The 25556-nt window shown below is 41.5% G+C and overlaps 1 protein-coding gene across 3 annotated transcripts in view; it reads right to left on the bottom strand.

Annotated features, from left to right (window-relative positions):
• Positions 1-25556, bottom strand: part of KIF20B (kinesin family member 20B) — a 171720-nt gene that overhangs the window by 9105 nt on the left and 137059 nt on the right. For all 3 annotated transcript variants that reach the window (XM_077454201.1, XM_077454199.1, XM_077454200.1), the window contains exons 27-30: positions 21960-22136; positions 19369-19494; positions 17357-17470; positions 13744-13947 (exon numbers count right to left, since the gene is read on the bottom strand). In XM_077454201.1, coding sequence (XP_077310327.1) covers positions 13744-13947; positions 17357-17470; positions 19369-19494; positions 21960-22136 — 621 coding nt within the window. The remainder of the gene's footprint in view (positions 1-13743; positions 13948-17356; positions 17471-19368; positions 19495-21959; positions 22137-25556) is intronic.

Raw genomic sequence — 25556 nt, 5'->3', positions numbered from 1 at the left:
CACCATTGGTAGCCGAGTAAACGGGAAGTGACGTAATTTCCGTGTTTACTATTAAGAGACTGGAATGAAGCCGCTTACGGCTTCATTCCAGTCCCTCTCTAGCTGCTGGAAGCGGTGGATCATGCATCCGTGCTCCCGATTGAGCGGGAGCACCGGTAAGAGATTTCTGGAGCAGAACTCTTTTTTTTTTTTTTTTTACTAAGTAGTGCAACCAAAACAGAAAATACTTTTTCTACAGGCTCCATTCACAGTTGAGCGTATTGATTTACTGGCGTTTTTTGTAAGCTTTTCTGCGATTTTTTACAAGCTTTTTAAGAGCGTTTTAGAAGTGTATTAGAAATGTTTTACAACTTCTGGTGTTTTTGTTTAGCCAAAAGAAAGCAATAGGGGGAGGAGAGGGAGAGGGCATTAGGGGAGCAGAGTTGCTATTTGAGCATTTTACAAGCGTTTTTCTGCTCAAGTCAGGCATTTCTATTAACCACTTGGGTACCGCGCTATTGCAAAATGACGGCAACAGCGCGGACCCACATTTCCGGGACTACGTCTATTGACGTCGTCCCGGATACGAGCGGCCTGTGCGCCCCGCTCTGTGATCGGCGAGTCCGTGAGACTCGCCTGATCACCGATCCGTGTAAGGGGTCGATCCCGACCCCTTATCACGTGATCAGCTGTCAGCCAATGACAGCTGATCATGTGATAAAACGGAGCCGGTAATCGGCTAGTATTCCTCCTCGCGCTGACAGCGCGAGGAGAAAAAAAAAAAGCCGATCGCCGGCGGCCGTGTTCGGGACATCAGTCCCGATCACGGCCAGCAATTTAAGCGGACACCTGCCCCCTGCCAGTGCCCACCTGCCACCCGCAGTGCCATCCTGAAATAAAGTAAGTGCCCCCGTCAGTGCCACCCAGCAGTGCCCATAGTGCCCACAGTGCCACCCAGCAGTGCCCACAGTGCCACCCAGCAGTGCCCACAGTGCCACCCACAGTGCCACCCAGCAGTGCCACCCACAGTGCCACCCAAAATCTGCCTCAAAGGTGCTGCACCCCAGTGCCGCCCATCAGTGCCCAGCAGTGCCGCCCATCAGTGCCCAGCAGTGCCGCCCATCAGTGCCCAGCAGTGCCACCTATCAGAGCCACCTATCAGTGCCACCTATCAGTGCCACCTATCAGTGCCCATCAGTCCCATCTATCTGTGGTACCTATCAGTGCCCATCCGTGCCACCCATCCGTGCCACTTATCCGTGCCACCCATCCGTGCCATCTTATCTGTGCCCATCTTTGCCCATCAGTGCCGCCTTATCTGTGCCCATCGGTGCCGCCTTATCTGTGCCTATTAGTGCCGCCTTAACTATGCCTATCAGTGCCCACCAGTGCAGCCTATCAGTGCCCACCAATGCAGCCCATCAGTGCCCACCAATGCAGCCCATCAGTGCCCACCAATGCAGCCCATCAGTGCCCACCAATGCAGCCCATCAGTGCCCACCAATGCAGCCTATCAGTGCCGCCTAATCAGCGCACTTCAATGAAGGAGAAAAATGACCCGTTTGCAAAATTTTATAACAAACTATTAAAACATGATTTTTTTTTTTTGCATCTTTTTTTGTTTGTTTAGCAAAAAATAAAACTCCGAGCTGTAACTAAATACCACCAAAAGAAAGCTCTATTTGTGGGAAAAAAATGATAAAAATTTCATTTGGGTACAGTGTTGTATGACCGCGTAATTGTCACTCAAAGTGCATCAGCGCTGAAAGCTGAAAATTGGTCTGGGACTGAGGGGGGTTTAAGTGCCCAGTAAGCAAGTGGTTAAAGTCTATAGGGCCAAAACCACTTGTAATCTGCTAGAAAGAAGCTCATGTACCTTTTTTTGCGCTTAAGCCATTTTGCTTCAGGCAAGTGAATGCTCAGATGTTAACAGGGGCCACTGAAATTAATGGAATTTGTCTTGTTAAGCGTTTTAGCGCTACAAGCTTCAAGTAAAAACTCGCTCAGGTGTGAACCGGGCCTTAAGCATATCACTATTTGGATTGGTAGTGTAAGAATGTTGTGCTTTGCTTGAAACTCTCAAATGCAATAATAAATCTATTCATAAAACTTTTCATAGTTGGGATGAATGTCACACACATTTGTGCAGGCTCAATACATTTTGGCTGTAATAGATTAATTTCTATAGATGTCAGATCTAGTGTCCAAAATATGGCATAGTTTTTGAAATATGTCAATGAGAAAACAAACAAACATTTTGGCCACTTTATGGAGCAGACGATCACAGGAATAAATCTATTAATATAGTCAAAATTTATGCCTTCAACAAACGTTATTTAAATAGATAATAAATGAGATGAAATAGATGCAAAGTGTCAGTTTAGTTATTATACATGATAAAATGGATTATGCTAAAAGATGACAAAAGCAACTTTGGTTAGTTAGATAACAACCCCATCAAACCAAGACAACATCATGCACCGGCACCCTGCATCCTACAGAGGGAGAAATCCCCACTTTTCCTAACAAACGTGATCATAGAGAGTAATGGTCAATGTATATGATCGAAACACAGCAGCAATTTGCAGATAATTCCTGTCCATATGCATATGCCTTCCAGTGATGGAGGCCTTGTCTTGGGGCAAGTATTCCAATGATGACAAAACTGGATCATGTCTGTAAAATGTGAATGCCAACTATGAAACTACCTGCACGGAATCTGCATGTACTCCATGTGCGAACGTAGGTTTCCTCCAGGTACTTTCATTTCCTCCCACACGCCAAAGACATGCTGGTAGGTAATTGGCTCAAGTATGTATGCATGTGAGGTATATACCCTAGGACTGTAAGCTCCTTGAAGGCACAAACTGATGTGAATATTCAATATATGTACAAAGCTGTGTAAATTGTCAGTACAATACCTAGTATAAACAAATAATGTACGGCCACCTGTAGTCTCCACCAGAAGCCTGTGTGACAATGCAGAACACAATTGACAGCCAGGGTCAGAGTGCTGTTACATTAGAGCAGAAAATTCCTAAACATAGACTTTCCTGGCATGGTCTTCAGGGACAAGTGCATCACAGCCCTGAACCTGTAGAGCGTGGTGCAGCTAGCTGACGCAGTACACAGCGTGTCCTGGAAAGCGCCCAAGACTGTCCAGTGCCAGAATGACACATTACAGTCCAATTCCTCGTCTTTCTCACAGCAGGGTCCAGGTATCGCTTCCAAGGCTGTGCCGAGGCTCTGATGATCCAGAAACGGCATCTAACAGGAAAAGAGGGCAAAATACATCCATTCTCTTTAAGCGGGCCATAGACTTTGTAGCAGCCATGGGTTTCAGGAAAGAAAATCTTTAGATTCCCCCATCAACACAATCAGTATTGATGGGGGTATCCCTCCCCTGGCGCTATTGTGTTCTCCCTACGCGGGGAGCCATCCCGGCTGGGAGAACACACAATGATTGCTGCTAGCATGAAAAATCTGACAGGCTGCTGGTACCCAAGTTGACTGATCGATCAACTTGAGTACAAACAGCCTGCCCATACATGGCTCGAATCTCGGACAGCCCCTGCTGAACTGGCCGAGATTCAAACCATCTATGGCTGGCATAAGGCACTAGCAAAGGTCATGATGGGAGTGGGAGGGGTTCTTTTGCCTGGCTGGCATCTTTTGTTTGCCATTCTCCAATTCTCCTGTAATTTGTGAGCAGGCAAGGCTATTATTGCAGAAGAGACCTACTATGCAAGAAAATCTTCCTGCTTGCAAACTTCTTTAGAATGTCTACTAAGCTGCACATCTGCATGAGTCGTCATGGGATAAATTAACTTATATGCATGGGTGTTGTGCCAATCAAGATGGCCGAAGATGCTGAACATGAAAGCAGACTGGATAAAAACAATACTGATGAGGTAGCAGAAATTACATTGCTGCAGGTGAGGAGAATATAGGGGACTGTAATTCCTCTTTAATGTATATGCTGAACCTACAGATTGGGTCTAGTGCCGTAACACACACGAATAAATGAATAATACACTTGCAAGCAGTACTTTTAATGTTATACTTGTTAGGATGACATTCAATAAAAGTATATACTGTATAAAAAAAAAACAGGGCTGACATTTCTGAAATTGTCTTTGTTGATTGCAAGAAATATCTAGGGAAAAAAGCTTCATTACTCATCACAATGCTTACAAGCACTTCAGTTCCAAAAACTATTTCAGAGAGTTATGTGCTGTCATTGCAAAGTGAGCGAAAATAAACAGACATATGCAGTGCATACTGAAGATAATGGGCAGTAATGGATGTCAAATATATGATGGAACACAGAGTTCTCTCTCATGCTGTAAGATTCAGGCAAATATCAACTGGAGTCAGTAATTTATATACATTTGAAGTACACTTCATTGCCGTATGCCTGAGTACCACAGCAGACAAGTATGTTCTACAGGAAAAAAAAAAATGTACGCATGGAAATTACGTAACCCCTACATATAAGAAAAGGGCAGTAAACTAGCACATATTCCAGTGTTGAGGTACATAAAGCTTATAACCAATCACTAAAATCTCTAGCTTTATAATATGTTTCATTTCAAAAGTGGTGTCAATGTTTCTAATCTGCAGCTTTCATCAAAAGAATGACTGGTAATTCATTCATGAAGGTCTTTGCTACAGCACTTCCCTGTTATGGGGTGACAACTGTTCTATTTTTATGCTCCTGGGTTATTACCCTGTGGGAACTAATGGTGCAGACAGGGTCCACTGGTGTCACCACCAGGAAGCCAGCCCAGAGTAATGACATGTAACCAAAGCAGGAGCACAGACACACTAAAGTCACTAAAAAGGCTGGAGCTGCTTGGTATGGGGCACTCATTCGTGACTGCTCCGAGGCCCCGCCCTCTGCGTGTCAATAAGAGACACAGAGTTGGGCTTAGTCATCACAGATTTAAGTAATGATGGGTGCTCAGCATATTGGGTCTGTACTCGTGCCTAGAAACATGCAAGTGTTCATCAAGATATAAACAGAGCATGCAAATAAATCAGAATTCACTAAGATGTACAGATGCAAATAAGCATTAAGCATAAAAGTTTAAAGTAGTGGACCATATACAAAAGTCTGCATCTCACAGATAGCATGCACAATATCAACAGCGATGTCAAGGAACCATACAGAGCATGTAGCCAGTTAGAATACATCAAAGGGAGGTCAAATGTGACAATCCAACACTAAAAATACCAACCATTGGCTGAATATTGCATAACTTAAGGCGAATGTGCTGTGAATACATATGGAATGTTGCTCCAATAATATAATACACTGTCCACCATTATGGCTATAAGCCAGTTCAGACAAAGACATGTACAGTATACAGTAGATCTCACCAAAATACAGAGTCCAGACTGTTACGGTGTCCATGGAGGCATTGGTTCACAAAAATCACCATGAGGCTCAGAGAAGAGGACGGAAACTAGACAACCTCATGCAGACACCACTCGCCCTTCATGCTTCACCCACAGTATACCACAGAGGGTACACATCGGGGGATAAAGAGGCAGGATCTAGGGAGAATGCTGTTGCTGCCACCCTTCATGCCTTCAGTGGACACATTCCCTAAGGGAACATTAGGGTCACCAGATAAGCATCCCACAGTTATGGACCTGTAAAGCACTTCGCAGCACCTTGCACATAAGTACAGAGACAAGTGCTTTTAGCATTGTCTAGTGCAGTGATGGCGAACCTTGGCACCCCAGATGTTTTGGAACTACATTTCCCATGATGCTCTTGCACTCTGCAGTGTAGTTGAGCATCATGGGAAATGTAGTTCCAAAACATCTGGGGTGCCAAGGTTCGCCATCACTGGTCTAGTGCAAATAGGCTGTGGTAGGAAAGTCGTCTGTAACTATGATTGAACGAAGACCACAGAGATGCTCCTCCAATGCAGAAATGCTCTGAGGAACAAATGAGCCAGGCAACATGGATAGTTGGAAACCATAATTCGCCATCAATGGAGACAAATTGGGAAGCGGTATTGATGGCACTATTGTGAGAAAACCAAGCCCAAGGTAAGGAGGTCTTGACCAGTTGTTATGGTGGTCAGAAATGTAGCAACGTAAAAACTGTTTCAAGGACTGGTTGGCTCGTTCTGAGGTCCCATTGGGCTGCGGGTGATACGCAGAGGAGAAAGAAAGCTGAATTCCTAACTGTGCACATAAGGCTCGCCAAAACATGGACACAAACTGGCTACCCCTGCCCGAGACGATCACCTTGGGTAACCCATGTAAGCGAAAGATCTTTTGAGCAAAAATGGAAGCCAGTTTTTTGGGCAACTTTTAGGCAACTTCTTAAAGTGGCTTACCTGTAGGTCCAAGAAATATCTCCTAAACCTATACGGTTTAGGAGATATTTACCTGAAGACAGCCAGCGCCGTCTACGGCACATTCGCCTTAAACAGTGGCGCACAGGCGCACTGGGTAAGCCGCAGATCACGGTAATATGCTGCGAGGGTCAGCTCCCGTGCGCATGCGCGGGAGTGACGTCATCGCTGCTCCGGCGAATCACAGCGCTGGAGCAGCGAGACCCACCAAGAAGATGGACGCTCGGAACTACAGGGGGCGGCGGTGACTTCGCTGACTCCTGTGTCATGTAAGTGACACATAATGGACTGCTATGCGATGCATAGAAGTTCATTATGCTTTACCTTTGCAGGGAATGAAAGAGGAAGTAAACCCATCAGAGTTTACTTCCTCTTTAAGTGGAATACAATGAGACATTTTAGAGAACCGGTCAACCACCATAAGGATAACTCTGTTTCCCTGAGAGTTGGGTAACTCCACAGTGAAATTCATTGACAGGTGGGTCCAAGGCATCTCTCCATTGGTTATGGGTTGTAGGACGCCCACTGGAAGGTGTTGTGGTGTCTTACTCTGAGCACACACGGAAAAAGCTGCTAAGAAGGAAGCTACATAAGCACATAGACTAGGCCACCAGAATTGTTGGGAAATGGCCCAAAAGAGTTGATTCTTCCCTGGGTGTCCAGCAGCCTTGGGAGCATAATAAGTCTGGAGCATGGCAGTACGGAGACTCTCAGGGACAAAACAGCGTTCACAAGGTTTCTCAGGAGAATGGATCTGAGTGGCAAGAATTTTGTCACTCAAAGGAAAACTGAGACTGGTGGGAACCGTAGCCAGAAAATGATCGGGAGTAATCACAGAAACCGGAACCGACTCCACCGCGGAAGTGGAGAAAAACTATTGCGACAAACCATCAGCCCTTACATTTTTAGTACCAGGTAAGAATGAGACTATGTAACAAGCCAATTGCACCCTTCTGGGAGAGAGGCGTCTAGTCTCAGACAAGAATGTGAGATTCTTATGGTCAGTCTTAATAAGAACCAGCACGGTAGTACCTTTGAGGAGATGCATCCATTCCTTAAGGGCTAAAATGATTGCCAACAACTCTGTCCCCAACCTCATTGCATTCTGCAGGAGATAATTTCTTGAAAAAGTAGCTACAAGGATGCATAGCGCTCTCAGAGGTAGGACGTTGAGACAGCAGGGCACCAACTCAAGTCTCAGATGCATCAACCTCAAAGAAGAAAGGTACCATAGAATCAGGATGTACCAACACAGGAGCAGGAGCAGAAGCAAAGGCAGCCTTGAGACTCTCAAAGGCATTAATAGAGTCTGGAGACCAATTTGGTGGGTTGCCGTCCTTTCTGATCATATCATTCAGGTGTTTGACCAGAGATGAGAAGTTACAAATAGATTTCTGATAACAATTGGCAAAGCCAAGAAAACGCAGCAATAGTTGTAAACCCACGGGTTGGGGCCACTGTAGTACTGCCGAAAGGGTACATCGAAAAACCAGCAGTGGAAATTACATAACCCAGCAATTAAACCTGTTCACAATGAAACTCGCACTTCTCCCAATTTGCAATACAGGTTATTATCTCTCAACCTCTGCAGCACATGGCGGAAATCTGTGTGATGGCTCTCTAGGGATTTGGATAATACGAGAAAATCGTTGAGATAAACCAATACACATGGCTGCAACAAATCTCGGAAGACATTGTTGATAAATTCCTGGAAAACTGCTGGAGCATTGCAAAGACCAAACAGCATAACTAGGTATTCATAATGGCCTGTTCTGGTACTAAACACAGTTTTCCATTACTCGCCCTCCTTGATCCTCATGAGATTGTATGCCCCTCGCAAATCAAGCTTCATAAAAACCGCTGCTCCCTTGACGTGGTCAAATAACTCCATAATCAAAGGAATCAGATAGTCGTTCTTAATCATGAAGGGATTGAGAACCCTATAATCAATACAAGGTTGCAGTTCACCATTCTTCTTTTTCAGAAAGAAGAAACCAGCTCCAGCAGGCAGAGGACCTGTGGATGAATCCTCAAAGTGCATCAGCCACATACTCCTCCATGGCTGACAAAGGTAGACCCGAACACGAGGTGGAATGCCACAAGGTTGAAGGTAAATTGCGCAATTATAGGACCGGTGCGAAGGTAAACTACCGGCTTGACCTTTGTCAAAGGCATTGCAAAATATTCAGTGTTCCTTTGGCAGGGCGGAGAGTTAAGGGGTGCACAAGACCGTAAACACTATCAGAAAACATGTCTCCCTGCATTGGGGAGACCAGGAAAGAACCTCAGCACAAAGTCAATCAAAAGACTGGTTGTGCCCCTGCAACAAAGTTAACCAATAACCACCAGAAAATGAGGTGAGGAAATGACCTGGAATTGGATTATCTCATGGTGAGCCATGGTCAATGGAACAGTCTCATGAGTCACATGGGCAGGCTCTAGAGGTCTCCCATCAATAGCCTCAATGGCAAGTGGAGTGGCATGAAGCTGCAGGGGAATCCAGTGCTTGGACACAAAGGCATCATCTATGAAAATGCCTGCAGTCCCAGAGTCGATTAAAACCAGTATCTCAATGGACGACTCAGACCAAGAATGGGTAACCTGTACCAGGGGCTTATGAAACAATTCCACCTAAGGTCTGTCCCCTACAGGACTTCAAAGTGCATGCATTTCCAGAATGGGTCGGACAAAACTTTGAAAAGTGACCTGCCTGGCCACAATAAAGCCACAATCTCGCCCCTCCTCCTAAAGGCCCTCTCATCCGCAGAGAGATGTGTGAAGCCCAAGTTCATGAGTTCTACCTCATTGGCAGACTCGGTATCAGGAAGTATGGGAGGTGAGGGTGGGACTGCAACGCTCAGAGCCAAAGGAAAAGGAGACTTCCACAAGTGCTCCTTAAAAGAGGGTCACTCTTGGAGTCTGGAGTCAATGAGGATGGCAAACGTGATCAACTTCTCTAGCTCAGTGGGTATGTCTGCTGCTCTCTTATCTTTGATGTGATCCGAGAGACCATGAGAAAAACCATGAGAAACCATGAGAAAAAAGCAGCCACAAGGGCCTCATTATTCCAAGCAACCTCTGCTGCCAGTGTATGGAACTCAATGGCATAATCGGCAACGGTTCTTGTACCTTGTTTGGCGGACATCAGACATTTGGCAGCAGACGTGGAGCGTGAGGGAACATCAAATACCCTCTTAAAGGAATCCACAAACTCTGGGTAATTCTGGACAATGGGTTTTTGCGTCTCCCATAGAGGATTTGCCCAGGCCAAGTCTCTTTCAGAAAGCAAAGATATCATGAAGCCTACATTGATTCTGTCCGTGGGAAATGCCTGGGGCAGCATCACAAAGTAAATCTCTACCTGGTTGAGAAACCCTCTGCATTGAACTGGATCGCCCCTGAATCGCTGGGGAAGCAGAGCGGAACCAGACATACCTCTTATAGAGGTAATATATAATGATGGGTGTTTCTAATCTCTTAAAAGCAGCTGCATAACCCAATTTACCTGAATACTTCTAGAATACATTTTTTTTTTTTAGGAAAGTGAAGACATCCTTGGAACCTCAGCCAGGAGTTTATTTTTGTCTGTGACCACAAAGGAAAGATTTATACTTCCTTACTGTCCAGGAGTGTCAAAACGGGAATAGAAAGACAAACATTTAAAGACAAATTGCATCCTTTTATTTTTTTTACTGTAATGCAGTCAGGCTGCATACACAGTACAGTGTGCCCCTTTTTTATGGTTAAAATAAGACTATGCTGGCAATTACTAGGAGACTCAAACTCCTGCTCTCACACACAAGTAGCACCAAGCTCTCCAATACACTTCTGGTTATTGCTCTGCTCAGGGAACAAGAACTATGTTGGTCAGAAAAGTGTTTAGTGGGGCCTGTGGGATTGAAGAATCTGATTTTCCTAGTACAAAAAGTATTTAAGGCTGATAAAAAAAAAAAATGCATATTCATTAAAAGGGGGTTGACTGGGCTCTCACAATAGCATTTTAAACCTTCTAGCACTTCTATAATTTTCCTGGAGTTTGGCTTTAGTGTAGACAACCCATAAGAGATAAAACAAAGTTTCCATTGCTCTCACATTACCCTCAATAGTCAAATAGAGTGAACGAAGAGCATGTTTTCATTTTTTGATTGATCCTGCTTCCGGACAGAAGTAAAACACAAATAGTAAATAGAAGAAACTGCGCTATTCGAAAAAACCGCCCTCTAAGCAGCAGCTCAAATTATACTACGACAGTCAAAATGATATAAAATGGGGAGCTGCGCTAAATAAATAAAAAAGTTTTTTTTGTGACCACAAAAAACGAAAAAAACAGATACACCACGTTCACTCAGAAGAAGTGAATAGATAAACTGATAAAAATAATTGATTATGTAAGTAGATAAAGTGTATGGAAAAAAATCAATTCCTTATACAAATAAATAATCATAGGATTATAAAAGTGATCATAAAAAACAACAATCCCAGCTAATTGGTATGTGTAAAGGGACACCAAAGGATGTGCTACCACAATATTCAGATAAATTGATAAGTGAATAAATTCTAATAAGTGGTAAATATCTAAAATAAAAATTTTACAAATATATGAATATAAAGTGATGAAACGCATAGGGAGGAACGGCGTGCTGACGTTACCGCGTTCTACGCAGACCCGGAAGTGCGGGCGGTAGCCGAGAGCTGGCTGGCTCGATTTTGAAAATTGCTGTTATATATGCTGACTATGTGAGTTTATCTGCTTTTAATTTATTAGTTTATTAAAAGGGTTTTATGCTATGCGTGTGTCCCCTTGTCTTTTCATATACTTTGGGGCACTAACGTTCTAACTGGTTGGAATATCGGGAGAGAGAGGCTCGATGCGGTTTCCTAGGACCGTCCATCTAGACCATCTACGAATACGTTTTTGATCTCATTTAACACTGAGATCTTATGCTCTGGTAAGCGGCCCTTACTATCCATTGGTGGAGGTGCTTCAGTGGATTCCCTGTCACATGATTTTTAGCTGGTGTCATATTCCATTGCACATTGGATTACTTGTCATTTTTTATTTATGGGACTGGTGTGGACTATTTTTTCCCTTTTTTTTCATAAACACTGCATGAACTTTGAATTTTGTTATATTTATTCAATTTTTACTTTATTTATATATTTGTAAAAAAATGTATTTAGATATTTACCACTTATTAGAATTTATTCACTTATCAATATATCTGAATATTGTGGTAGCACGTCCTGTGGTGTCCCTTTACATATACCAATCAGCTGGGATTGTTGTTTTTTTATGATCACTTTTATAATCCTATGATTATTTATTTGTATAAAGAATCGATTTTTTCCATACACTTTATCTACTTACATAATTATTTTTATCAGTTTATCTATTCACTTCTTTGAGTGAACGTGGTGTATCTGTTTGTTTTTTTCGGTTTTTGTGGTCACAAAACAACTTTTTTTATTTATTTAGCGCAGCTCCCCATTTTATAGAAGTAAAACACAGTAACCCATTGGTGATTTCAGAATAGCACTATAAAGGACCGGTTCTAATTAATCTTAGTAAGCATTTCTCATAAATAACCTTCACGATTTAATAGAACCATGGGCAAGCCTTTAAAAAATGCATCCTGAATACAGCACATAGGTCTCATAACAGACAGAAACCTCCTTTTATGGTGATCATTAATGCTGAAATCAAGCAGCTGTTTTTACAGATCAGTTTCAATTATGAGATTTATGGATGAAAAGGTGGCTTATGATGTAGTTAGTAAAAGTATAAAAGTTTACAGCAGTTCACGAAGAAGAGCAACCTTCCCAACAAGAACACAAACAATGTTTATTAAAGGTAGACTATCATGCAAGGAAAAGTTTAATGCAGAAATGTAATCAGATGAACCAGATATTTCTGAAATCAAACAGCTTGAGATGCAGTATAATGTCAAGCAGTATACAGCCAGGGGTCTACTAACAACTGATTGCTGAAATACGGGAGTAAGGCACGTCCTGATCATTTTAATCTGGAGGTGGGAGTGACATCATTCCATGGACAGCGTCTGATAATCTTGGGCTTCTTAATCATGGCAAAAAATGTGTAAAGGATTTTCTACACAAATAAACAACTGCGCAATATTAAGTTAAAGCGTTGTGGGACTGTATCGCAAAAAAATGGCCGGCCATTAAAGGGGCAAATTCTTCCGGGCTGAAGTGGTTAATGCATCTTAAATGGAGAACTATCTTTAGATAGATTCTTACTCCAAAAGCATTTTATTAAAACAAATTTAAATTAAAAAATAAATCTATTTATTTTTTACACAAAATCATTGATTTTTATCCACCCTGCTCTTAAATTTGACAAGTACACACTATAGAGTGAGATGCTTTGTTCATATTTTGTGTCTGAGGTTTACAACCACTATGATATTATTATGTAGGCTGGCATGCCTGCATCTTCCTCACTAAGGCTCCATTCACACCTGAGTGGAGCAAATTACTGGCGTTTTTCGTTTTGTTTTTTTTTGCAGCTTTTTTGTTATAAGCGTTTTGCAGCTTTACAAGCGTTTTAGAAGTGTATTACAAGCGTTTTACAGCTTCAAGTGTTTTTGGTTAGTGAATCGAAAAGCACCAGCCAGAAGAAAGGGGTGGAGAGCTGGTGTTTAAGCAAAAAAAGAGCGACAAAATGCTCGTAATACTCTCAAGTCAGGCATTTCTATTGAAGTCTCTATGTGGCTAAAAATGGTTCTAATCTGCCAAAAGGAAGTTCATGTACTTTTTTGAGCAACAGGAATTTTGCTTCAGGCGACAGAGCGCTCATATGTGAACAGGGGCCATTAAAATGAATGGCACTTGGCTTGTTGAGCATTTTAGAGCTACAAGCTTTAAGGAAAAAATTGCTCAGGTGTAAACGGGGCCTTGGGAACTTGCAGCTTGGGAACCTTCTATCTTTATGATTGCAAAGTATGTCATCTCCCAATTTACAACCCTAAAAGTGAAAAAAGTGGAGCTCTTGTATTCTTTCTGCAAGCTTCAAAGCTAAAAAGGAACACCATTCCGTCAGAAGTCTGAGAAATACGGTGTCCAGTAAGGATGCAAGTCCATACAAAACAGCCACTGGGGTCAGTGACTGGATATTTTTCTTCTCAGTTTTTTTTTAAAAAACGAATATTGTATGGAAAACATGTCTGCTGGCAGACTCCGATGGTTATTTCACATGAGTTTCTCAGAGCTCTCACTAACTCACAATACTGTAAATCTTTAACTAGGACATACCCTTTCAGTTTAGCGATTAAAAAAAAATAAAAAAAAATAAAAAAAAACACATTTGTAGCTGCTTATGCATTATAGTAGAACAGTTTTGGTAACCAGCATTACGACTAAATGAAATTACCTGCTCCATCTCACCACTTTTTCTCTTTCTTGATGTTCTAGTAATTCTCACAGTTATCGGCGAGTCACAACCATGATGTTTAACTTCCATTTTGTTTGGCTTTACTGGGCTAAAGCTAATCTCCATCTGTGGCTTAGGGAACCTGCTGGTTTTCCCATTTTCAGTGGAAATCATAGAGGAGTCCAAAACAGTTTCTGAACCATCCTGCAACAACAAAAAAAACACAAAATGAGGGCGTTTTTGAAGGAATCTATAATTAACCATCAATGATTGGGGTAACAGCACTGTGCATAGTAGTACTGGCAGGAAGTGGGGGTGGGGGGGTGTATTTCTCAGTCTGTATAGGGGGAAACAGAATACTTACAATGAAAACTTAATTTTTACATAGTAGTGAGGTAAGCCTAGAAGCAGGCAATGGCATGTCTGAGAACAGGCCTACCGGGCTCAACTAGTAAACCGGCAGTTCTGTTCTCCTTAAAAGGGTAATAATGGTTTGGATAAGATTTTATTTTAAAGTGTATACGTTTTTAATCTTAAAGTGATAGTAAAGGCAAGTTTTTTGTCCTTTTTAAACAACATGTTATACTTACCTGCTCCGTGCAAGGGTTTTGCATACAGCAGACCCCATCCTCCTCTTCTTGGGTCCCACAATGGCGCTCCTGGCTCCTTACTCCTGCCAAGTGCCCCCAGAGCAAACAGTTTGCTGTGGGGGCACCCAAGCAGGCTCTCCCCAAGTTGCTGCACTGCGTGTCTATAATGACAAAGAGCTGCGGCTCGGCCCCACCACCTTTCACTTCTCATTGGCTCACTAGTTGTGATTGACAGCAGTGCGCTGTCTCAACCAATAAGGAGGGAGAGTCCCTGGAGAGCCGAGGCTCTCGTGTACAATCGCTGGGTCGCAATGGGGCTCAGGTAAGTATTAGGGGGGCTACTGCACACAGAAAGTTTTTTACCTTTATGCATATAATGCACAAAGGTAAAAAACCTTGAGCCTTTAGAACCACTTTAAGAATATAAATTCATTTTAACAATGTGTTCAAAAACTTTTTTTTTTTAAGGAACACATAATACAGAATGCACCCTCATAATACAGGAATTAGAGAACACTAATACTAACGTAAGCGCATGATGTTTGCCTTCAGACATTCGCATCCACAGTAATGAGGAAAAGTCGATCGAGACATTTTCCCCTTAAATATGTTAGGAATCAGTCAGGGGTACTGGGTATAGAATCTTTTTTATCCCAATGGTAGGGGAGCAATGTAGTTTTCTATATCTCTAGCCATGAAACCTGCTGGCTATATCAGCTCAAAACCCATTGCCCACAGGAGCTTAATATTGAATGGGACATAAATACATTTCATTAATAATAGCTATATTAAAAAAAGGCAGCAGTTTACACAAAATTCACAAGACGTCCCCATTGATGCACCACCCGTATCATACTAAGGCTTCACATGCAATAAAGATAAAAGGAGCGAATGGTATCACAGGAAGACTAAGCAGAAAGGTAATTCCTGATTGTCTTTTCTACGGTAGAGAATTTGATCGAAAGGGGAGGAGTGACATCGTCCTCTGGAGTATATATAAGTGGTTTGCACACAAAGGAACTTCCTGTCTTTGATAACATCGCCAATTGATGAAACGCGTGGAGCTGATGTTACCGTGCATCACTTCTGGCTCAACGAGTGGAACGCCTGACAGGCTGTAGGCAGCGTCCATCTCTCTGCACACCCAGAGGGCCATTTCTTACTTATACAGTGGTGTTTTTTTATACTGCCATTTCTAAATGAATAAATCTACAAAGGATTTTATACTATGAGAGGCTGTCTCTCCATTGATTTTTAACCTGGCCGATGATCGTGTGGGAGAACCCTTTGGATCTCAACAGGGAGGAGCCTTGGATCCGTGAGCGACACTAGAGACCTACAAGCATTTTATTGCAACAAATTTAAAAAAAAAATCTTTATTAAAAAAGTTTATTTTTTTTACACAACATCATTGATTTTTATCCACCCTGCTCTTAAATTTGACAAGTACACACTATAGAGTGAGATGCTTTGTTCATATTTTGTGTCTGAGGTTTACAACCACTATGATATTATGTAGGCTGGCATGCCTGCATCTTCCTCACTAAGGCTCCATTCACACCTGAGTGGAGCAAATTACTGGCGTTTTTAGTTTTTTTTATTATTTTTTTTAAGCGTTTTGCAGCTTTTTTGTTATAAGCGTTTTGCAGCTTTTTTGATATAAGCGTTTTGCAGCTTTTTTGTTATAAGCATTTTGCAGCTTTTTTGTTATAAGCATTTTGCAGCTTTTTTGTTATAAGCATTTTGCAGCTTTTTTGTTATAAGCATTTTGCAGCTTTTTTGTTATAAGCATTTTGCAGCTTTTTTTTATAAGCATTTTGCAGCTTTTTTTTATAAGCATTTTAGAAGTGTATTACAAGCATTTAACAGCTTCAAGTGTTTTTGGCTAGTGAATCGAAAAGCACCAGCCAGAGGAGAGGGGTGGAGAGCTGGTGTTTGAGCAAAAAAAGAGCGACAAAATGCTCATAATACTCTCAAGTCAGGCATTTCTATTGAAGTCTCTATGTGGCTAAAAATGGTTGTAATCTGCCAAAAGGAAGCTCATGTATTGTATCATATCAGTGGCATTCACAGTGTCATATTATTGTTATAGCAAGCGCTGCCTGAGATTAATTTATCATTGGCTTGCATTTAATATTCTTTGATAGAGTTTAAGTGTAATGCATAAGCTGGAGATCCTTAGATTATTTAGACTTGCCATCTGTGAGCACCACTATGCCCGTTGCCCCAGTGACGAAGTCTCATACAACGAAATGTACGCTGGGCAGAGAAAATAGCAGTGGCGCCAGCACGCCTGCCGAGGCGCTGGCCAATAATTCTGTATCGAATGCCTGTTTTTACATCAGACTTGTAAGGTACTTGTCTTTTTAATAAATTATTTTTTATCGGTGGACGTTGTGCGATGAGCATTTCTTCCCTCTCTTTTTATTACTCTTTATATTACTATGCTCCATATCATCCTGTGTGAGTAATACTGTATATGGTGGAGTGAACCAGAGATTGCTTCCCAAGTGATTAATATCTTATGGGCCTTCTTGAAGGGAGATATATTCCATACCCATAGTGAGGGGAGAGCTCACTAAAGCGAGGTCAGACCTTAAAGTCTTATTATCTGGTAATTTTACTCATCTTGGAGTGGAGCACGATTTTGTAATCACCTGCAGCACTAGGAAATAGGAAGTGCATGTGTTGAACATAATGTTCAACAATTGCTGCACACAGGTTTTTTTTACCTTCATGAATAGAATGCACCCTCGTAATACAGGAATAAGAGAACACATTTTTTGTCTACAAAGAGCACAGCGTAAGATGTTTACCTTCAGACTCTCTCTAGTTGAAACTTTTAAATGCCCATTATGAACAAAGAAGGCAGAAATATTAAGAGTAACTGCTCTTAATTTTACATGGGATGTAAAAGTACACGCTTAAGCTATGTTCTGAATGTGCATTTAACATCACTGCAATTATACTGTATGTACACTATTTTATTTTTTTTTACACATATTTCCTATTCAGTTACTAACCTTACTGTCATTTGTGGAAATATTACTTCTTAAAGAATCACCCTTGCTGTCATCTCTGCTCAACAAATTGGCTGATTCAGGTTGTTCCGTTGTTAGCATTTGCGTCTTTTCCACCTGTATTTTAAACAAAGATCAGTGATGTAGATTGAACATCATTTTACTTAATGCCAAAAGTGGTATGCATGTCTGTTGTCTACACCACTTGGTGGACTGTTGTGCAACTATTCAAATACAATGTTCACAGCCCATTATCAGATTGCACCAGCTAAATATAACAAGGAAGCATGTGGAAAAACTTCTGTTTAGAATCAATTGCCACCATCCAACTTTCCTTTTTTTTTTTTTTTTTTTTTATATATCCCACTCCTCTTCCACTCCTGATACAGAGCTGGAAAGCATCCTAAACCACATGAAGGCTCTGATTAGAGCAACAGTTTATGTAGGGCTTCTTGTATTGACTCCAATGTTTAAATGGAAAAACAGGAGAGTAAGGCCGCGTACACACGGGCGGACTGTTCGCCCAACTTTGTTCGTCAAACAGTACGACAAACAGTCCGCTCAAAATTTGCATGAACGGACTTGACCACACACGATGAACGAACAGTCTGCTGAAAGCGTGCGCGATGACGTGAACGGCACGTACGACGGGACGAAAAATACGACGTCCAATACACTGCAATGCAACCTTCGCCGTGTAAATCCTTTCTGAGCATGCGCGAAACGTAGTTTGTCGAACAAGCCTACACACGAGCGGACTGTCCGCTCAAACCAAGTTTCAGCGGACTGTCTTACGGGAATTCCGAAAAACTTTGTTCGTCAGACTGTCCGCTGAAGCCCACACACGAGCGGACTGTCCGCTGAAACACTGTTCAGCGGACAAAGTTGGGCGAACAGTCCGCCCGTGTGTACGCGGCCTAAGAATAAATAGCATAGAGCTGGTGTGTAAGTGAACCTGGTAAATTTTCCTTGCATAGGCAAAAATTTACTTTAAAAATTCACCATACAAATGTGGTCCATACTATATCAAGAGTGTCACCAAACAGTCCAGATGGTTTTCTCCATGTAATTACTAAATTATGAAACCAAACATTTCAATGACTGAATAGAATAAAAACAATATACATTTTAACAAATGTGCATGCTGTGTTTCTTTTGCAACATTTTCTTGCCAGCACTGGTGGTTTGTAAATCAAGGTTAGAGTAATGTATTCATGCACATCATTAGCTTCCAATGTGTGTGTGGGGGGTAGTTCATGTATTATACATAAAGGAAGAACTATCCACTAAAACATTTAGGGTCCGTTCACACAGGGGCAACACGACTTTGAGCGAGACTTTGGGAGGCAACTTGGACACGACTTGAGTATGAATCACAGCACGACTTGAGGCAACTTACAAGGCAACTTGAAGTTGCTTCCAGGAGAGGAGACTTTACCAGTGGCCAATCACATAATAATCAGCTCTGTGGGAGGGAGGGGTTTGCCTAGAAAACTATTTTTACTTCCTGGAAAGTTGCTTCAGTTAAGACAGGGGATCAGACTTGGAGGCAACTTCTATTGAAATCAATGGGTACAAGTTGCCTAGAAGTCGGATTGAAGTAGTACAGGAACCTTTTCTGAAGTCGGAGCGACTTCAGTAGTGTACATTAAGACGGCTCTCATTCACTTACATTGATTTTTAAATGTTGCGCGACTTGAGGCAACTTGGGACGACTTCAAGTCGGATCCAAAGTTGCTCCTGTGTGAATGGACTCTTACAAAAGCTGTTCAGAGAGGATGTTCAAAGAGCAGTAAACTTTGGCCATCAACAAACTTCAAAGTTCTGCGGTCAGATCAGTAATATTACATTTGGGACATACTGCTACTTTTTGTTGCTGCTGCTACTTTTTACATGTTAAAAATCCCCTTCTCATTGGCCTATTCTCACCAGTTTTCTTACTAAAATTTGTATTTTCTGCACGTTCATATAAAAACATCTCTCTGCAGTGAATTACTATTTTTTTCAGCCCTTACCATTTCCATTGCAGTGGCAGATGAGGATAGTTTATGTTCCGCTTCTAAGAGTTTCTTCTGCAGCTCTTTTATGGTGGCTTCACTAGCAGCCAGCTGCCTCTTCATTTCTTCCAGATGTGAAAAATCCTATGGTAAAATTTAGATAGTCACCCAAAGATTCTCAAAACAAATGCCTTTAGTGCTGATAGGAAAAGTGAACCCTCTACACACCCTATCCATGTCCCACATACTGTAAGCAAGAGAAGGATGCTTTTTTACAGTTTATAATACAGTCAGACAATAATACCTCCAAGTGTCAGCTGAAAGCTTTTCTTGATTTGTCTGTGATAGCGAACTGCAATCTGTATGTGTGCATATAGCTAGCAGGAACATTCAAAAATGTTTGATGGCAATGCGTGAAATCATGGGAGCAGTAATTACCTTTCATTTGTATGAGGCCTGTCACAACTAACAGGTTGCTTTGAGTTATTTTACAGTAGTTTGGCCCATAACCATTGCTTCATGCATTCCTTGGCACCATATGTGGCAAAAAAAAAACTTAAACTTAAATTTTGTAAGATTTCATTTGACTTTATCACATTAATTTAAAGCTAAAGTGAACCTGCTTGCTGTTAATACAATTGTAAACAAAGTGTAACACAGGAGTTTATAGGATAAGGGGCGTGCAAACCCCAAGACATCTTCAGATAATCATTTATTACCCCCCCCCCCCCAATTTCAAGTGTATGCTGTAATGAGTAACAATCCACAATGAAAACTTTGCCCCACAGGGAAAAAACAAAAAAGGGGATCACAGATGAGAGTGATTATGGCTGCTGCAGTCATCAAAATGTGTCTAACTTCCACATTCGTGAACCCTATATATGTGTATATAGACTGCACTGCCATGTGAATCAAGATTACTAAACATTTGCCATATATAAAAGTCCAAAAAATAAATGAACGGCACCAAAAAATAAAATAAAATAAAACTAATATCAAATGCATCAGTGAGTCCCATTCAAATGATAGTTGCTTAAAAAACAAAAGATAAGGTAACAAGTGCTGGTGTCATTAGTAACAGATAAACACATTACCACTTCCAGGTGACCCCCCCACATGGATATTACTAGATAAGTCTCACTGCGCTTTTTTTGGTTGGACCCACTGAATATTTTGCCACCAAACTGACCATTTACATGTACCAGGATGTGAGTCTTTCCAATGACATACTCTGCCCACTCAAAAAACAGTAGCAGGGAAAAGGTTCATTGTGCACAGCAGTCGACTTTATTAAACCATATAAAACCTTACAATTACACCACACTCACATGTATATATTCCTGAGACCCAGCACCAGGTATATACAGCGCTTAGGGTTGCCGCCGCTGCCCCGAGACCAGAAGCTCAATTAAGATCCAGGCGTGGGATGTAATGTATCGGCTGGGGAACATTGCCTTAACTAGTTATGTCTGTAATTGAACGTCTTCAGGAAGACGTCCAATTACAGATGAAATTAGTTGAGGCAATATTAGTTGAGGCAATGTTACATCCCATCCCTGGAGTGCAGTGAGTTAAAGGGCAACTCACAATGCGGGCTCGATGTCCACCAGTGGCCCAATATCGTGGCACAGAGAGGCAAAACAGGGAGATGCCTATGTAAACAAGGCATTTCCCTGTTCTGCCTAGCAACATGACAGGAATCTACTACTCCCAGTGATCTCTGTCATGTTCTAGTGACACCCCCCCCCCTACAGTTAGAACATGCTGAGAGAACACAGTTAACCCCTTTATCCCCCTCTTATGCTCCACCCTTTTCCTGCCAGTGACAATTACACAGTAATCAGTGCATTTTGGTCGCAAAATAGTGACATGTGTCCGCAATTTTGCAGTCACGATAAAAATCGCAGATCGCCACAATTACTAATAAAAAAAAAAATATTAATAAAAATGCCAAAAATCTATCCCCTATTTTGTAGACGTGATAACCTTTGCGCAAACCAATCAATATTTTTTATTTTTACCAAAAATATGTAGAATACATATTGGCCTAAACTGTGGAAGAAATTTGATTTTTATATATTTATTATAGCAAAAAATATAGCTTTTTTTTCAAAATTGACGGCCTTTTTTTATTTATAGCACAAAAAATGAAAACCGCAGAAGTGATCAAATACCACCAAAAGAAAGCTCTATTTGTGGGTAAAAAGGACGTCAATTTTGTTTGCGTACAACGTCGCACGACCGTGCAATTATCAGTTAAAGCGACACCGCGCTGTATCGCAAATAAAGGCTTGGTCAAGAAGGGGTAAATCCTTCTGGGGCTGAAGTGGTTAAATTGTTCAATCAGAAGCGGATTACAATTTATTGTTAGGATTTCCAAGTAATCCTTTTTTGCTCCGAGTTATTTTCTCTGTAGCATGCTAATAGCCAGAGGTCAAATAATCTCTAGAATGAAATGATGACGGACGGTCCGATTAAACTTCTCCAATTAACCAAAACTCCCCCTATTATTTATACTTAGGTGTGCAGATGACTAAAATTCTAAAACCTTATAGAATGAAGCAGCGTAAGAGGAGACCAATCCTGAACTTCAGCTTTACGTATCTCACCTCACTATTTTGGCCATTGTTAGATTTCTTTAAATTTTCGATTTCTCTCTCTTTTTCAGCATTGCTGGACAGCAGGTTTTTCAGCTGGATTTCAAGTGCTGAGACAAGTGTGTCCCTCTCGTGGCGCCAGTTCTGAAGAATACTATCCTTTTCTGCCAACTGAGTTGAGATTTGCTCCTGGAAGAAAAGAAAAAATATGGAAGTTTATAAGCTGAAAACAAACGAAGGCTGCAAAAAAAAAAAAAAAAAAAGGAAAGAAAAAAAAATTCTTCCAAAGTCTCCGATTCAGAGTACAACTCAATTCAAATTGATTGCTTGTCAACAGGGGTATCAACTACCTCCTGTGGATTTTCTGTAAGTGAGCAGAGGAGCAATGGTCAGTGGGGATTTTAGGTGCTTTTTTGGTTTTGGATGGAGTGGTGAAGGGTTAGAACCAAAAACCATTTTTATTAATATTTAAAGTACAACATCTATGTGATGCACAAGCACACCGCACCCTCCTGTTTATCTACCATGAGTGTTCACTCTCAGCCACGAAACTTCATTTTATAGGTAATATTTTTTAACCACTTCCCGACCAGCGCACGACAATGTACGTCAACAGAATGGCACGGACAGGCATATTGGTGTACATGTATGTCCAATCTTCAATGCTGCCCTGCCATCGGGAGAGCGCCACCGGCGCGCTCCCGCGCCGGTCGGGACCCCCGTGAGTCCGGTCGCGGGACCCGCGGACTCGATGGCCGCGGGTATACCCGCGATCGTCTCACGGGACGGCTGAATAGAGGAAATGCCGTGTAAACAGCATTTCTCCATTCTGCCTAGCAACTAGTGACGCTGATCTCTGCTCCATGTGATTGGAGCAGAGATCAGTGTTCACTAAATAAAAGCCCAACCCCCCCCCCCAGTTAGTAACACACCCCTAGGAACACTTAACCCCTACACTGCCACCCACTGGTTAACCATTTCACTGCCAGTGTCATTTACACAGGAATCACTGCATTTATATAGCAGTGATTACTGTATAAATGACAATGGTCCCAAAAATGTGTCAAAAATGTCCGATGGGTCCCCCACAATGTCGCAGTCACAATAAAAATCGCTGATCGCCGCCATTACTAGTAAAAAAATAAAATAAAAAATTATTAATAAAAATGCTATAAAACTATCCCTATTTTGTAAACACTATAACTTTTGCACAAACCAATCAATAATCGCTTATTGCGATTTTTTTTTACCAAAAATATGTAGAAGAATACGTATCGGCCTAAACTGAGGGAAAAAAATGTTTTTTTTATATATTTTTGGGGGATATTTATTATAACAAAAAGTAAAAAATAATGCGTTTTTATTTTCAAAATTGTCGCTCTATTTTGTTTATAGCGCAAAAAATAAAAACCGCAGGGGTGATCAAATACCACCAAAAGCAAGCTCTATTTGTGGGAAAAAAAGGACGTCAATTTTGTCTGGGAGCCACGTCGCACGACCGCGCAATTGTCAGTTAAAGCGACGCAGTGGCGAATCGCAAAAAGTGGTCTGGTCTTTGGCCAGCAAAATGGTCCGGTCTGAAAGTGGTTAAAACGCTGTTGTTGGGTACTTTGATTTATTGTTGTTTATACTATTTGTGTATGCACTACCTCTACACTCCTGAAGAAATGTATGTTCCCATCAATGATGCATGTTGGGTTTCAGATGAAATCTATAAACATTTACATATATGTTAAGCAAGGGATAAAGAAAATGTGTTTTGCTATAAACAGTCACCAGCTCCCTGCTCACTGAACGATCAGCGGTGTTTGATCGCTCAGTTCTGAGTCTTAGAGCTGGCAGGGGACCGATGCTGCATCCACTTACCGTAGGTATGTATGATTTAAAAAACAAAAAAAAAACCTTCTCTTTTAGGGTATAATTGTTAGTGGATTCTAATATTGAGCATTTTTAACATGTAATTCATATGAAGATTTTTAAATGACTTATGTTTCTTTTGTACAGTACTGGCAAAGTCCCTAATGTGTGAGACTATAACCACTTCAGCCCCGGACCAATAAACACCCTAAGGACCAGAGGTCTTTTTACAATTTCGCACTGCGCTGCTTTAACTGGTAATTGCGCGGTCATGCAATTTTGCACCCAAACGAAATTTGCGTCCTTTTCTTCCCACAAATAGAGCTTTCTTTTGATGGTATTTGATTGCCTCTGCGATTTTTATTTTTTGCGAAATAAATGAAAAAAGGCCGAAAATTTTGAGAAAAAATTATATTTTCTACTTTTTGTTATAAGAAAAATCCAATAAACTCAATTTTAGTCATACATTTAGGGCAAAATGTATTCAGCCACATGTCTTTAGTAAAAAAAAATGTCAATAAGCGTATATTTTTTGGTTTGCGCAAAAATTATAGCGTCTACAAACTAGAGTAAATTTTCTGGAATTTACACAGCTTTTAATTTATGACTGCCCATCTCATTTCTTGAGGTGCTAAAATGGCAGGGCAGTAAAAACCCGCCCCCCCCCCCCCCCCAAATGACCCCATTTTGGAAAGTAGACACCCTAAGGAAATTGCTGATGGGTATGTTGAGCCCATTGAAAATTTATTTTTTTTGTCCTAAGGGATTGAATGACAAAAAAAAAAAAAAAAAAAAAAAATTTTACAAAAAGTTGTCACTAAATGATATATTGCTCACACATGCCATGGTTATATGTGGAATTGCACCCCAAAATATATTCCGCTACTTCTTCCGAGTATGGGGATACCACATGTGTGGGACTTTTTGGGAGTCTAGTCGCGCACGGGCACCCCGAAAACCAATCACTGCCTTCAGGATTTCTAAGGGTGCAAATTTTTGATTTCACTCCTCACTACCTATCACAGTTTCGAAGGCCATAAAATGCCAAAATAGCACAACCCCCCCCCCCCCCCCAAATGACCCCATTTTGGAAAGTAGACACCCCAAGCTATTTACTGAGAGGCATGTTGAGTCCATGAAATATTTTATATTTTGCCACAAGTTGCAGGAATATTAAAAAAAATTTTTTGCACAAAGTTGTCACTAAATGATATATTGCTCACACATGCTATGGGCAGAAGTCAAATTACACCCCAAAATAAATTCTGCTGCTTCTCCCGGGTACGGGGATACCACATGTGGGGGACTTTTTGGGAGCCTAGCCACGTACGGGACCCTGAAAACCAAGCACTGCCTTCCGGATTTAAATATAAAATGCTACCAAAAAAAACTTAGCGATCGCAGGGATCAGGCCTGACTCCGCGATCGCTGCAGTTATGTGTTTAGTGTTTTGTAAGTGACAGTGATCGATCGATACTGCACTTGGGTGGGCTGGGCGGAGGGGCAAAACGCAGATGCTAGCAGGTATCTGGGCTGATCCCGCTAACAATGCGTTTTTTGGAACCCTAAACTGCTGGGGACGCTAGTATAGATCTGATCAGATCAGATATTGATCTGTTCAGATTCTATACCACTACGGGAGGTTTATGCTTTGCGTGTGGGTGTTAGCGGTACTGGCACCAACCTAGCGCTGCCTGGGGCGATGCAGACCCTGACCCTAAAACCTAATTGATATCACCCGCCGGGTGATCG

Source organism: Lithobates pipiens, unplaced genomic scaffold, assembly GCF_037356315.1.
Source record: "Lithobates pipiens isolate NorthernLeopardFrog02 unplaced genomic scaffold, aLitPip1_a1.2 Scaffold_25, whole genome shotgun sequence".
NCBI classification, from domain to species: Eukaryota; Metazoa; Chordata; class Amphibia; order Anura; family Ranidae; genus Lithobates; species Lithobates pipiens.
The sequence above is the reverse complement of the archived record's forward strand: the minus strand, read 5'-3'. Positions and strand labels throughout refer to the sequence as shown.